Raw genomic sequence first — 16041 nt, 5'->3', positions numbered from 1 at the left:
CTTTAGCATCTCCAAACTGTATGCCATGCTCATTAAAGGGACAGGTGCTGCTTAAAACCAAAAGTTTCCTGGTTGGGATGACAGAAGAGGGCAAATGCAGAAGTCCCCGGAGCCACTGCCTGCTCTTCTAAAGGCACAATGAGATCAAAATGGGACATTGAACGACAGGTACAGCTTTTCTCTTCTACCATCCTATCTTGGGGATGGTAATTGGTGAATGGTTTGTAACTGCAATTAAACTTGCCATTGATGTGTACCATCTGAAATGGGGGTAGAAGTGCTTCTTTCAAGTCCCTTCCTATTTGTATTTGGAAAAGGCTTACAAAAGCCATTTTATGAGTAAGAAAGATTTTTACATCTTGTAAAATGGCTTTTGTACATTGTAAAAATCCCTTTTAGAGTCCCTAACCCTGTTATTTTCTGATTCAGAGGGTTTCGCGGCTGAAAACAAAATTTGTACATCAGGCTGCAGATCCACAATATGTGTAACAGTGGCGAGCATTACCAGTACCGTTCAGGGACGGTGCTAGGCATGGGCAGTGTGGACAGCTGCCCAGGGCCTCGCACTCAGCCCACCAGCATGCGGCCTCGCACCGGTAGTGTGTTATTTTGTTTCCCTGCCTATCCAACTGAAAGAAAGGTGTCTCCTTGAAATTGGGGTCCATGGGAGGGGCCCCCTTCCTGGGCCTCTCAGCGATGGTGTCGGGAGGCCTAGGGGAGGGAGAAACTACCTCTTGTCCCAATTGCAAGGAGACCATTCAGAGACACTGTGGGCGCTCATTGTCCAGCATTTTAGTGCACCCTCAGTTTTAACTTTTCAGCCCACAGGCAATTCTCACACCTTCAGCCGTAGGAGTCTGCACAAAGCAGCTTCCAGAGCTGTGTCACATATGTAAATTAGACGGGCTTCGCAAATTCCCTTTTGGCCGGGGCCCCGCCAGTGCTTAATTTGTAAAGAAATAAGTGCCTGAGCCCTTGTGATGAAGCCACCATAGTTTGCACCACACACTGCCAGCGCTGCCAATGTCAGAACTTACACAATTACTAACCATCACACTGCTACCAGTGTGACAATTCAGACTGGTTGAATCCCCCAAGCTTTAAGAATTGTTTGGGTGGCAATTATTAGTTGTTTTAAACATGTATTGAATTATTAAACAACTATTTATCTGCTCATCTTTAAATGAGCCGCTGTCCTAAGTGCCGATGTCTGCAATTAAGTGCCGGTGCCGAGCACCGGAAAGCAACTGCTCAAATTAAGCACTGCCCACAAATCCTATAACTGGTCCTGGTACCGTTGCATCAGGAATTCATCCTCCTTACGTAGTTTGCTAGGAATGCCTGTACAATGAAGATTTTGAAAATATCAATGTTTCCGGTGAAAATGATTCAGTGGAAGAACCGTATATGGCTTCAGCACTTGGACTGTCCGCATCAGTTAGTTTATATTGTGCAGGACATTTATTCACCTCTGGAACCTCTCAGCAGTGTAAGCCGTCACTTATAACCAAAAAAACACTGTTTGACGCAGATCTGTTTAATATTGCTTGTATTTTTAAAAAGCGCAGCCTAACCACCTAGTGTTTCTTCCACGTATGTTTGATCTCTCACACATCCAAGCATCGAATTTCCCTAGTTCACTGGCATGCATTGCTTTTTCTAGGAAAACTTCTTTACTCCAAGATCCAGAATCTAGCACTATAGCTCCACAAATACAGTAGCTTCAAACATTATGCTATGTTATGTTATGTTAGGGAAATTTATAGAGCACATGGCTGCCCCAGCAACAGGGCGTCCCAGCGCTAGCGGACAGGTGACCAGGGGAGATGTGGCTAGATGGAAGTGAAAAGCCAGGTTTTGATCAGTTTCCTGAAAGCCCAGTGATCATGGATGCTGCAGGCAGCCAGTGGGATGGAATTCCATAGTATGGGGGCCTGAGATTTAAAGGAGCGACTCCCGGCTCTACACCGGCGGACCCGTGGGATGCACAGGAGATGAAGATCAGTGGAACGCAATGTACGCAGAGGAACATAAGGGGTGCAAAGTCCCTGCAGGATTTGGGGGCCCTGCCCATGTACAACCTTAGGTGTGATGCAGAGGGTTCTAAACTGGACTCTGTTTGATCGGCAGCCAGTGTAGCCGGTGAAGAGAATTGGAGGTATGACAGTTCCTAGGCAGGGCAAACAGAATACGTGCTGCTTCATTCTGTATCCGTTGGAGTCTTGCAGTAACTGTTTTATTTACGCCAAGCATAAGACCATTACAGTAATCCAGGTGAGACTGGACAACTGGTTGGACTATCAGTTGGAGGGTGGTCAAAGAATCCTAAAATGGGTTTTAAGACACACAGAAGACCGAAGCAGGTGCCGGCCACTTTTTTTGCATGACGCTCGAATGAGAGGGCGGTGTCAATCAGGACCCCTAAATCTTTAACTGCATTTTTCGGTGTGGGAGGAGTGCCCAAGGTCGTGGGCCACCAATGGTAGTCCCACTTGGGACTGTCCGGCAAACCATGAGCACCTCCGTGTTTGCCGAATTAAGTTGTAGATAGTTGTTTGCCAACCAGTCTGCAATGGCCAGAACATCGGTACGGAATTTCAGTTGGTCCAGAGCAGAGTTGTTGGAAAAGATGAATACCAGCTGTGTATCATCCACGTAAGATACCATTTTGATGTTGCGCTCTTTAGCCAGGAGGGCCAGAGGGCGGACATAAACGTTGAACAACGTGGGGCTCAAGGCGGAGCCTTTTATTAAAATGGCTGATTTATTTGCATTTCAATAACTCGTCGAATCCTATGAATTGCTTAGGTTCTGTTAAATTGCTTCTAAAGTATGCCTTATTCTTTGTTGATTGCTTTTCTGTTATCAGGGTCATCAGGTGGATGATGTCACAAGAGAACTAAATTCCTCAGCAAACAACATCAAGCAAACAAACATTCTAGAATGCCTATTCCTGGTGATTGGTAGAGATACAGGACCCGGCAAGAGAACAGTTTTTCTTGACACAGGATAGCCCCTTTAAGAGTTGCTGATTTTAAAACACACACACACACACAAATTGTGGGGCTTACTTATGAGCCCTTGTGTCACTTTTGCGCTGCCGGTGCATCCATTTTTGGGACGCATATTTACAAAGTGATGTATCTAGGCTGATGCCTCACTTTGTAAACCCCTGCGCCAGGTAGAATGTATGCTGGGTGGGCGTTCCCCCGCAAAAAGCCTTGTAGAAGTGACGCATTGAAATCTATAAGATTTCAGTGCTCCAACTCTAGGACGCCATTATGACAAATCCTTACGCCTGCTTCTATGCCTGCCTCAAAGCAGGTGTAAGGGTGACGCAGTGCTAGAATCATAGCACTCTCCACTGCATTGCTTGAGTTGCGTCACGTTTCCGAAACAGCTCCAGCAATGTTTCAGTTTTGCGCCGACAGATACGTCAGAAGAACTAATGTATCTGTCATTCCTTGCGACATGATGCGTCATACAGTACATATGACGCATCCATCATGTCGCATTTAGGGCGCACTGAGAAGTGACGCATCGCTGTTTTCATGAAGCTATGTGTCACTTCTCATAAATAAGGCCCTCTATTCTTAGCCTTTGCGGCTAGCAAAGCCTTACCCTGGCATCAGTTCTAGATCAGAGTCAGTAACCGTCTGCTACCAGCCCTCCCAGTGACTCAATGCCGAGGAAAATCTAAGATCAGTTACATTGCTGAGTGGCAGGAGCTGTATTAAAAAATGCCAGATTATGTCTGAAGATGGCTTTAGGGTGCTCCTGTCCAAGTAATACGAATGCAAGTAGGTCACAGCATATTTTAAGGATTGTGCTGAAAAAATGAAGCTGGTGGGGAAAGAGCAGGTTGGTGAGGAAAAGTGCCAGTGTAAGAGTTAGTGTGGCCAAGTAAATGATGCACAGGGGGTCATGAAAAGGACATGAGGAGATTAAATAAACATTCTTTAATAAGGCATTGTGCATCTGTTCCCCTCTCTGGGACATGGAACAATTGTATGCATATAGCCAAATTACTTTAGTTTCATGTTCAGAGCAAAACAGAAGAAATTCCCAGACAGTCTGCACGCCTGCATACTCAGTCTGCTTTCAGTGTTAAAGTTGGGATGAGTGAAATTGTCTTTTTCGCTTCCACGGTACATTGACATGTCACAGGAAACAATTCAGCCATTTCTGTATATACCTATCCCGGATTGGAAGAAAGTAGAGATGCAAGCAACATTCCCTGCAAAACAAGAATTCCGCATTTTGGAATGCAAGGAACAAGATATTCTTGTGCGAAGTCGCGCTGATAGATTCTCCAGCCATACTTTCCAAGCAGGGGATTTTGTGAGGGCACCTGCGTGCCAGGAGGACCCCGCTGGAAGCACTGCACACAGACTTCCTTGCTGGGGAATATGATTTGGAGTTCAGTGTCAGGGGTCCAGGCGATGTAATTACCTTGATGCAGCTAGAATAAAGGTAAATACAACTGACTATGGTGGATATGTTGCCACGGTCTCCACAATACTTCAAGAAGCAACTGGGCTCTTTTTTCTGCCCGCCGAGCAGCGAATGATCCCTATTTCCACTCTGTAGATGAGACATTTCTACTTTTTTTTACAGTGCAGGAATTGCACTCACCACCCCACTAGCTAAGATTGAACTTTGCATGTATGTTTGTGACGTGGTGTTTTTTTTTTAAGCAACTGCGACCTGCAAACATTGGAAGAAGGGAATATCAGAACCACCCCACTCTAAAAGCTGCCAATGCTTGGTTGCCTGTCGGGGCCCTTTAAGGCAGTCACTTGCCTTTATAGAAGAATTAGAGGAGAAGAGATTTTACCCCTGAACGACCTTAGAAGTAAGTGGGAGGAGGATCTGGAAACCCCCTATTTCGGAAGAGGACTGGGTACACCTATTAGACAAAATCCCCAAAGTTTCAAGGAACGACAGGTTTAAACGTATTAACATATATGTACAACATAGGGAGTAACTCACCCCCAGTAAAGTTAACAGACCCTTTGCAAGCGAGGAGGCATAATGTCCAGGATGCAGGAGTCTAGGCGCTGAGTTAACTTCCTACACATGTTTTGGAGTTGTCCGAAACTCGAAAGCTACAGGTAAGAAATCACAGGAGTGGTAGCTGAGGTCATGGATAGGGAGATCCCATGCACACCTGAACACTGTCTTCTAAGTTGGTTCCCTCACACAGAAAAAAACTAAAACCACAAACAAAATTTAAGACCTAACCTTTGTACTAGCGAAACGAGAGATCACTAGGAATTGGAAGGCCCCAAGGGCAACCCTTGGTCTGGAGGAAGGAAATCGAAAAATGGGCAGGCTATGAGCATAACCCAGCTCCGTGAAGTCAGACTTGGACAAGGTTCTTTACACATAGCCAGGGCATGGTAGGCCCTCGTGGACTCATTGACACACCCCATACCCCTCAGCGCCATAAGCAATGCCAGGTACCCCCTAGAACTGCTGACATCATACCAGATTAATCCTTCTTAGGAGAACAATTGAAGAGGGACACATGCAAACGACACCACACAGGGACTCTTAGATGTATAGCAAAGGCGGGGACACATATAACTGTAAAGACCACCCATTTATATTCCTACAATTAGAACCAAGGCTTAGGGCACACCCAAGTTAGAGGGAGGAGGGGAATGTTTTACTTTTCCTCTTGATTCTTAACTGTTTACTTGGTTGTTGCTATGCCCTTATCCTCCAATGTTCTGAAAGACTAGACAATGTACCACAACAGCAGGATATATGTTATTATCAAATGCCAAAATAATTTGTTTTAAACGAAACATATTAAATAAAATCAGCAGTGCATACATGTTCATGTAAGAATCATTTAGTGCAATTGAGTATCGCATACTTACAGCTACCAAACTTCAGTGGGCAAGCATGTCCATCCATGGGAAAATTTATAAGCAGCATTGGGCATGCTGCATTTATTGTGAGCCTGAAACACATGAGAAACATTTCTGCCTGAGTAACATTAATAAATAGCATAGAACAGCGGACATTCAGAGATAATCAGGCTTGAACTCACTTCATTGTGTACAGAATACTTCCGTTCTGAGTAATCCTCAGTAGTTTATTGGGGGTGGTCATGGCATGTGAGATAGACCTCTTGCCATTGCGGAAGAAAGTGTCTGGGGTCCATATCTGACTGGCCATTAAGTTGTTCAACTTCAGAATTGATATTGGTCCATTAAACTTCAGCCTCTCATCATCCCATGTCTGACGGAAGAAAACATCCAGTCTGTATTCCTGTAAAAATATAACAACAGTTCACTCATCGAGGTCTTCATCATTACATCTGTTTCAATGATGAAATTAAGCTTTGCGTCCACTGCACCCATTTCCCATGTTCCAATATCTGCAGAATGTGTGTTTTTCAGTAGTACACTGTGATAGGGCTGACAGTTTTATCCCAGGAAAACTCCAAAAGTCATGGGGGCTTATTTATGAGCCCTTGCGTCACTTTTGCGACGCCGGTGCGTCACTTTTTGTGACACACTAGCAGCGTAAAAAATGCACAACGTTGCATCATATTTACAAAGTGGCGCATCTAGGTAGCTGCATCACTTTGTAAACCCCTGCGCCACATTATACCTGCACCAGGTATAATGTTTGCAGGGTGGGCGTTCTGACGCAACTAAGCCTCGTAGAAGTGACGCAGTGAGATCTATGCCACTTCTAGGACACAAATGCGGCAATATCTAACGCCTGCCTCATGGCAGGCGTAAGACTGACGCAGGCACATTTAACATGGGACTTGCCCATGTGTAAAGATCCATTGCTGGAGTTGCGTCACTTTTGTGACACACTCCAGCAATGCGTCATTTTTACGCCTACAAATACGTCAGAAATACTGACGTATCTGTAACTCCTTACGACATGATGCATCATACTGTAAATATGACGCATCATTGGTGTCGCAAGGAGAGTGCAATGAAAAGTGACGCATTGCTGTTTTCACGCACTGATGCGTCACTTTTCATAAATGAGGCCCATAGTTTCCTTTAGAGTCGGACTGCAACTTCTATGAACTGATGGAAAGGTGTAAAAGTAGGCAAATCATAGAAATTGGCCAACGCGTGTAGAGTTACTCATTATTGATATTTAGCCATTAGCTACGTGGGTGTTGAGACAGAATATCGAGTAGGAAATGTCGGCACACAAATATCGAGTTGGAAACATAGTAATTCAGAAATATCAACAGCAAGAATATCGTGGTCAGGACTATCGAAATTAAGGTAAGAACTGTATTTTTTTTAATATAGAAGCCATTAACATTGTTGGCAAAAGTATAGTTGTTTAAAATATCGATTTTTTAATTAGTGCTATGTATTTTAGTTTATATTTTAAACGTATACGAAAAAAGTTTTTTTGTTTTTAATTTAGTAGTTATCAATTTCATTTTAATTACATTTTCTGTTTTTTAATTTCGGTTGTGGTTTTATAGGGGAGGAGGGTGGAGAGTAATTTAATTATAATAAATAAATGATTATTTTTTATTTATTTATTTTAGATTTCAGTGTTAAACATGGAAGTAATTTATTTGTAATTAATTATTAATAGGTTGTTCATTAATAGTAATTAATTGATTGATCATTAAGTATGGTAATTGTGTAATTTTGTTCAGGGGTGGGTTGCCGGGTTTATGGGGGTAAAGTGTGGGAAGTAATTTATTTTTGATTAATTACTGATTAGTTATTAATTTATATCAATTACTTGATTGGAAATTAAATATTGACATTGTGCAATTAATTTTAGGTGCCGGTTGTGTGTTCATATGGGTAAAGGGTGGGAAGTAATTTATGTTTAATTAATTAATAATTAGTTGTTCATTTATATGAACTAATTAATTGATAATTAATTATAGCAATTGTGTGATTTTGTTATAGGTGTGGGTTGTGGGGTTTATGGGGTAAAGTATGGGAAGTAATTTATGTTTAATTAATAATTAGTTAATCATTATTGTTAATGAATTAATTGATATTCAATTAGGGTAGTTGTATATATTTTTTGTGTGAGGGTTTTACATTTTTAGGGGTAATGGGTGGAGGGTAAATTAATTTTATTTACTTTATAATGAGTTTTTATATACTATAAGGTTTTTTAATTGAAAATAAGTTTTGAAAGAGTTACTAATTTTTTTACAGTTAATTTAACCCGTGGCTTGTCGGGATTATAGGGGTTAAGTGTGGGCAGTTTTAATTTGTTTTTTAATTAATTATTTTTCTTTAATTAGTTCAAAATTATTTTAATTATGTAAGTACATTTCTTAATAAAATCTAGATGTGGGTTGTGGATTGTGTGGTGTTATAGGGCAGGAACTAAAAAAGGAAATGTATGTAATAATTAATGTTTTTCATTCAAAATAATTTGCAGTTACAAATATTTCTTTGATTGAAAATTATTTTATATTTGATTTAATATAATATTTGTAGGTATTTGTCATATGCATTTAACGTTATAATATGTTTTTTTAATTTGTAATATCAAATATATTTGTATTTAATTTCTAATACATTTACATTTATTATTTATTTTGTTTTATAACTATTTTTGTTACTTATATTTGTTTATTGTTAATTTTTTACTGATGGGAGTGAGAATATTAATTATCACCCCTTTGCAATCCAACATTTTCTGTACTGTTGCACTGATTGGAGTGGGAATAGTAAATTTTATCCTGCCACTATCCAACATTTTCCCTACTGTTGCAGTCACTGGATTGGGACTAGTAAATTTTACCCCTCCGCGATCCAACACTTTCCCTACTGTTGCATTCACTGGAGTGGGAATAGTAATTTTGCCCCTACACAATCCAACAATTTCCCTACTGATGCACTCACTGGAGTGGGAATAGTAATTTTTACCCCTACACAATCCAACACTTTCCCTACTGTTGCACTGACTGGGGTGGGAATAGTAGGTTTTACCTCTCCGCTATCCAACACTTTCCCTACTGTTACACTCACTGGAGTGGGAATACTAAGTTTGACCCCTCCGCTATCCAACACTTTCTCTACTGCTGCACTGACTGGAGTGGGAATAGTAGTTTTTACCTCTCCGCTATCCAACACTTTCCCTACTGTTGTACTCACTGGAGTGGTAATAGTAATTTTTACCCCTCCCAATCCAACACTTTCCCTACTGTTGCACTGACTAGAGTGGTACATTTAAATTTAAAGATTTCTAACTAGTTTAATGTTTTAATTTATAATATAATTTTTTAGGTTTTATGTTATTGGTATATAAATATATATACATTATATATATGTGTATATATATATATATATATATATATATATTCACTGAAAAAAACATAGGTTTCAGGGATGTTATAGTTAGTTGGACATTTCACTCATAAAAAACCATAGAAATTCCCCTGTTATAGTTAGTTGAGCTAACTATAACTCGCCCCCCCGCAATGCACTGCTGATGACGTCACATATTACATCATTCATGACATGGTCAGTGACATCACTGATGACATCACTGATAACATCTCAAATGACATCACAGATGACCTTGAGGACATCATTCAGTGAATGTGTGTTTCTATAAAATGTAAATATGTTTTATATACATATGCCAACGTGTATTGAAGGATGAATGGGTGTATAAGAGTCAGGATGGATGATGAAGTAGGTGTGTGACTGACTGTATAAGTGAGTGATTATGTCTTGCTTAATTCATGTGTTAACGACTGACACAGACATTCACACAGTTTAGGTTGTCAGTTGGTGTGTAAGCAGTTCCATGGTTTGGTTAGCAACTAAGGGGCCGATTCCGATCCGTTTAAAATATTCCCCGTACGAATCGTATCCAGATTTTTTTACGTACGAATCGTACAAGTCCCGTACAAACTGGCAAGTACGATTCGTATGTAAAAAACTCCATATACGAATCGCATTGGGAAAATTCCCCGACACGTCCTCGGGTCGGAAAAAGTGTCCGACACGTTACCGGACAGTTTTACCTACGAATCGGGAAACCGAAGTCCGAACGCGCAAGTACGATCAGTCTTGTCCGTCCGAATGCACAACCGTATGGTAAAAACACCGTACGGAGCAAACCTCTATAGCAACCATGGAGACGTCCAAACATGAAACCGTATGTACAGTGCGGACCCCCAGCGCTACAGGGTGGGGGTACGCTCCGTACATACACGGGTGGGGGTCCGCACCATACATACACGGGTGGGAGTCCGCACCGTACATACACGGGTGGGGTTCCGCACCGTACATACACGGGTGGGGGTCTGCACCGTACATACACGGGTGGGGGTCCGTACCGTACATACACGGGTGGGGGTCCGCACCGTACATACGGGGGTGGGGGTACGCTCCGTAAATACCCGGGTGGGGGTACGCACCGTACATACATGGGTGGGGGTCCGGCGCGTCCGTCCGCGGGGGGCTGGGGGTCCGGCGTGTACGTCCACGGGGGACTGGGGGTCCGGAGCGTCCTTCCGCGGGGGGCTGGGGGTCCGGCGCATCCTTCCGCAGGGGGCTGGGGGTCCAGCGCATACATACGGGGTGCTGGGGGGTGTTCAGCGCGTACCAGGCCCCCTTTTCCTCACGCTTCGCGGCGTACTTAGCTTTTCCGGCACTTTTTGCCGTAAAAATATTGCCGTCCGGAGTGCTGTCGGTACGAATCGTACTTGCCGGTACGTAAAAGGCTGCCTAACTCCATCCGCATGTCGCGTATGCGCTGTCCCGGATCACATTCGGATGTATTTTTGTGTCGGTCGGTGTTTTGTACGATTCGTACGGAAATGGTGTTTCCGTACGAATCGTACTTGCATGTTTGTATGGTGTTTTTACCGGGTACGAGTCGGACGGAGAAAACGCTCCGTCCGATGATTCGTACCCGGTTTCTCCAGGATTGGAATCGGCCACTAAATGAGGATCTAATTGAGCTATTGATTGCTTGTCTGAGTACCTGTATGGGTGCCTGAGTGTCTGTGTAGGTGGGTAGGGGTGTGACTCTGTGCATAGATGTGTGAGTGGATAATTCACTGGGTATATGTGTTCTAGTCTGTATCTGTGAAGGGCTGTGTGGCTTGGTGAGTGTGTGTATGAGTGTATTGGTGAGTAAATGGATGCCTCAGTGGTACATGTGTGAGTAACTCCATATGTGAAAGGAAGTATATAGGAGTGTTGGACTGTATAAATGACTATATGTGAGAGTGATTGATTGTGAGAGTGCCTGTATGGATCAGTGTGTGCTTGTATTAGTTATTGTATTAGAGTGTAAGTATGTGTTAGTATATGTTTAAATAAGTGATGTGGTATGTGTATAACTGTACAGGTGAGTAAATGAAAGTATGATTGATTGTTTTCACTACTGACTAGGTGTGTGAATAACTCTATGAATGAGAGGCGGTGTGTGAGTGTCTGTGTAGATATGTGACTGGATATGATAATGCTGTATTGATGGCTGACAGTATGTATGAGTGACTGTATGGGTGAATGAATGGATGTGTGTAGACCTACAAATTAGAGAGTGGATATGCACTAACTGCTATTGGTGTTTTCATGGTTTCAAAAATTATAGTCTGTATTTTAGAGTGGGTGTATCAAGTGTTATATTATGGTATGATAAGGTGCATCAGATTTTGACTTGGATGATATCATCAGTGATGTCATTTGTGATGTCATCAGTGATGTCACTGACCATGTCATGAATGATGTAATATGTGATATCATCAGCAGTGCATTGCGGGGGCGCGAGTTATAGTTAGCTCAACTAACTATAACATGGGAATGTCTATGGTTTTCTATGAGTGAAATGTCCAACTAACTATAACATCCCTGAAACTTATGTTTTTTTCAGTGAATTTCAAAGGTTTTTTAAATGCTAATTCCTAACTGTAACATCCCTGAAACCTATGGTTTTTTCTGTGAATTTCTAAGGTTTTTTAAATGCTAATTTCTAACTATTACGTGCCTGAAACCTATGTTTTTTTCTGTGAATTTCTAAGGTTTTTTAAATGCTAATTTCTAATTATAATGTTAATTAAACTTATCTTTTTTTCTGTGTTTTTTAATTATCAACCCATTCTCAACTTGGTGAAAACTGCTGACTAGATGGCGGACACTGCACGTGTATCAACCATAATCTTTGAAAAATTGCGCAGAAGGTTAGTCGCACCCTGATCTGTATAGCCATCAGGGGCCTACCACCCCCTTGGCATGGACTTCAGATGCACAGGGTTAGTGCCACCCAAAGCTCATATGGCCATTAGGGGCCTACCTCCACGTGGCATGAACTTAGCTTCCACAGGCTTAGCGGCCCCAAAAGCTGATGTGATCTCCGCCATTGATGACTCAGGACTCTGCAACATCTGTGCGATCCGCCAAGCACCTGATGTGGTCTTCGCCATTCATTACTCATGACTCAGAGACATATCTGGGATGACTTTTGATGGGCACGTGGAGTGCCCACTGCTGCACACTCCGGTGGCACCAGGTAATTATTTGCTCATGGATGCGCAGAGGTGGCAGTCTCTCTCTCTCTCTCTCTCTTCCTTCTTTTCCTTCTATCTCTCTAACTCTCTCTCTTTCTTCTCCCTTTCTCACTCACTTTCTTTCGTTCCCTCTCTTTTTCTCTCTGGCTTTTTTTCCTTCTCTGTTTCTCTGTGCCTCTCTCCTTTGATATGCCCATTACACACGTTCTTATTTTTTGCTTTATTTTCCAGGCTGTGTCGTCGACATCTATGGTCCCCACAGGAGTGTTCCGCCTTCTTGTTTTCTATTATTTTTGTTACATTTTGTTTATTAGTTAATCATTTATATATATATGTTAATAAAAAAATTAATTTTGCAAATAGTTTTTCATTTATCGTTATATATATATTTATAAAAAATAAAGTTTAAAAACAATTAATAACGTTTTTGGTTGCTCTCTTCACTGCTGTGTGACTCTTTCTTATTCTTATTACTGTTATTTGATGGAGTCCACCATGGTGTTAAATTTTGGGGCACTTATCGTGGGAATACTGGTGATGTCTGCAGTGTACACCAACTTCTGAATAGTGTGTTAGATTTATCTCAACTTTACTTCCATTAAAGTGCTGATAATGAAATGCAGACTAGCCGTTCCCGTACAAAAAGACACGAGGTGCACCTTTGCGATTTATTCTAAATACTAAAATCATGTATTGAATTACACTGAGGTAGTGGCTGCACTTACAGTGTACACACAAAATCAATTAAGAACTCTCATTGTATTTATATAGATTGGGAATAGTGCGTCAAGTGCTGGATCTTGACGAGATACACTGCTCAGTTTGTATATTGTTCTGCACACAAAAGAAATCACATCACAACTTTCACAACTTTCTCACCAACTGCAATGCAAAACAAATTCCGGCGATAAGCCACGTTAGCACCAGGTATTTTACACCTGCTTTCTGCTGGTGTTAAGCGGTACTACTACCTGCACCATGAAACGAAACACAGCCTAGAGCCACACCAGAACACCCACAGGTGCCATCGAATCAATGAGCATGATGCAGGGATACCCATGAGGGCCACAAGACTCATTGCAACAACTCCAGGACTGCCAATGCCACCCAAACCCGCACCTGAGCAAGTGTGTCCCTGTGGTCATCATCTTAGCATGATAGGCACAAGCCCTGCAACATCACAGTGTGCTGTCACCTCAGCGTTGGCAGTGAGCCTGGACATGTAGCTACGCACTCATCCTCCTGCATGCACAACCGGCATGTGCTGGTCCGGAGTACACAGGTCAGCGCAGGGGTATGCCTATCCGGCAAGGGGAACAGGATGTCTCGGAGATGTCCGTGTACAGGAAGTGTGGTAAGTGTGTCTGTGTTCTGGTGTGGCCTGCCACAAAGGCCGCAGCACTCGATGTTGTAAAGTGCCATGCACCACCTCCAAACGACACTGTGATGGTGTAGTTTGAATGTAGCAGGACATGCGCGAATAGGCATTACAATGGTGTGCCGTATGAGTGCACAAGATACAACAGCGCACCATAGAAAAGTGTGGGGGCTTGTGGGAAGGAGAAGCAGCTGTTTGGCAATGTAACACACAGTGACTCGCCCATGTGCCATGTGCTGGGCATCTCATCCATGATAACCACGGTCGCAGACATCCCACAACACCAACGACCGGCCTTTGTACACATCATATATGAATGCAGCATGGTTTTCACTTCTATGCTCGTTCAGAGGTGTGATGATTGGCGGGTTGTGTGACTTGTACTCCTTGTTGGTGTGTTTCATTTTGGCCATTGTTTGTCTATACTTGTGCTGTACTTAATTGTGCATGTGTGCCATTCTGCCCATCTCCCCCGTCCCCCTACTCCCTGCTTCTTCCTCTTCCTGGTGCTGTTGTGTCTATAATTTTGTTTCTCCACACATAAACACATTTAAAGAACACATTCAAATAGTTCCTTGATTCTTTTAGGTTTCAAAACTTCTCTCTATTTCTTTCTTTTTAATTTCCCATATAAACCGTTTTTTTAATATTCAACAACATAGAAGTCAGAAGTGCAACATATTCTATCAACACACTTTCTAGAACATTCAACAACACGTGCAGGTTAAAATTTCATAGCGTTTTTTTTTGCAACATTTTCTCGAACATTTAATGGCACGAACACTGCCTTCCAAATGCAAGTAGCATCTGTGTTTCAGTTGAGCAAATGTTATCCTATGATATGTACTCCACGTTGAAACTGCTTTTTCTTAACCAATCACAAAGATGCTTTTCCACAAAATGAATGTGCACCCTACTTTTAAAAAAGAATGCTTTTCAACTCCCAATCACGTATCATTTTGTATGGCAAAAAAAAGTACTTCTCCATCTTTAAACATATCTCTTATTCTACCAAGGAACTGCATGAGCTACAGACATCTTTCCATACCTTCCGACCATACCTTCAAAATGCTAGCGTGGATCATAGGACATGGCTATATTTTCAGGTGCAAGAGGTATGCAGAACACAGACATATTGACTTAGACCTAGGTTTACAAAATGTGGACATTAAATGGTTTACAACACAGAGAAGATTGAAGTTGCACCAATTGCTACCTTTGGTTAAAACCTCTTTGCATCTTCCACACCCTGATCTCATGTGCATTGTGGTGGAAATGACCTAGGCACATTGACTGGTGTAGGTTTGGAAATGCTCATGAAGGACACCTTTGCACATCTCAGCTCAGCACCATGTGACTCTGGGCAATAGCTCACTTAATAGCTCACATAATTTCCACGCCGGCCTCGAGGGTCTTCAGACCCATAGGGGTGAGTAGTTTGCGCTTTACAAATACCATATTGATTTGATACGTGCAAATTTACCTTCGCACTCCCTGTATAACACCCCCTAAGCACCATACACAAGTTACAATGTTCAAAACAAAAGTTCCTCCGAGTAGGTATAACTACATGCTGACACTACTTGACAGATGCGGCACAGCGGCCAGAGCACATGACTTCACACAAAAAGACACTCAGTTTAGGCTCATGCTTTCATCCCCTACTCCCGCAGCAGCTCACCTTAGCAGCATCAGACTACGCAATACCTCACTTAATTTCCCTACCCAGCACTTTCAGACCAGTAGTTCGCTTTGCACCCCCTCTATAGCACACCCTAAACACCCCACAGAGGTTACAGTGCTCCTACCCTCCTCTTTCCCACATTTTTCGCCCTTTTTCCCCCTTACTAGCTTCAACGGAATCACAAAATGGTGGCCAATACTTCCTAGTTGCAAACGCTTGCAGTGCTCGCAGCCAATCAGCAGCAAGCTCATGCTCGCCTCAGCCTATCAGATGGCAAAATTCCCAAATATTCATATCGGTAAATTTCAATATTTCTCAAAAACAACTGAACGGATTTACACCAAATAAAAAAAAGCATGCTTTCTAGACCAAGACACTTCTCCCTGCCAAATTTGGGGTAATTCCGTTCACCCGTTCGAACTGTAGCCTTGTCTAAAGTTTCCTATGGAAATTAACATTGAAAAAACATGTTTTGGGACT

The 16041-nt window shown here is 42.3% G+C and overlaps 1 protein-coding gene across 1 annotated transcript in view; it reads right to left on the bottom strand.

The window, feature by feature from the left end:
- The window catches only part of LOC146810796 (gamma-aminobutyric acid receptor subunit alpha-6-like), a 442745-nt gene that overhangs the window by 382909 nt on the left and 43795 nt on the right, over window positions 1-16041 (bottom strand). Inside the window, exons 4-5 of the mRNA XM_085617827.1 lie at window positions 6062-6282; window positions 5889-5971 (exon numbers count right to left, since the gene is read on the bottom strand). Of these exons, the coding sequence (XP_085473953.1) occupies window positions 5889-5971; window positions 6062-6282 (304 nt within the window). The remainder of the gene's footprint in view (window positions 1-5888; window positions 5972-6061; window positions 6283-16041) is intronic.

Source organism: Triturus cristatus, chromosome 7, assembly GCF_964204655.1.
Source record: "Triturus cristatus chromosome 7, aTriCri1.1, whole genome shotgun sequence".
NCBI lineage: Eukaryota > Metazoa > Chordata > Amphibia > Caudata > Salamandridae > Triturus > Triturus cristatus.
The sequence above is the reverse complement of the archived record's forward strand: the minus strand, read 5'-3'. Positions and strand labels throughout refer to the sequence as shown.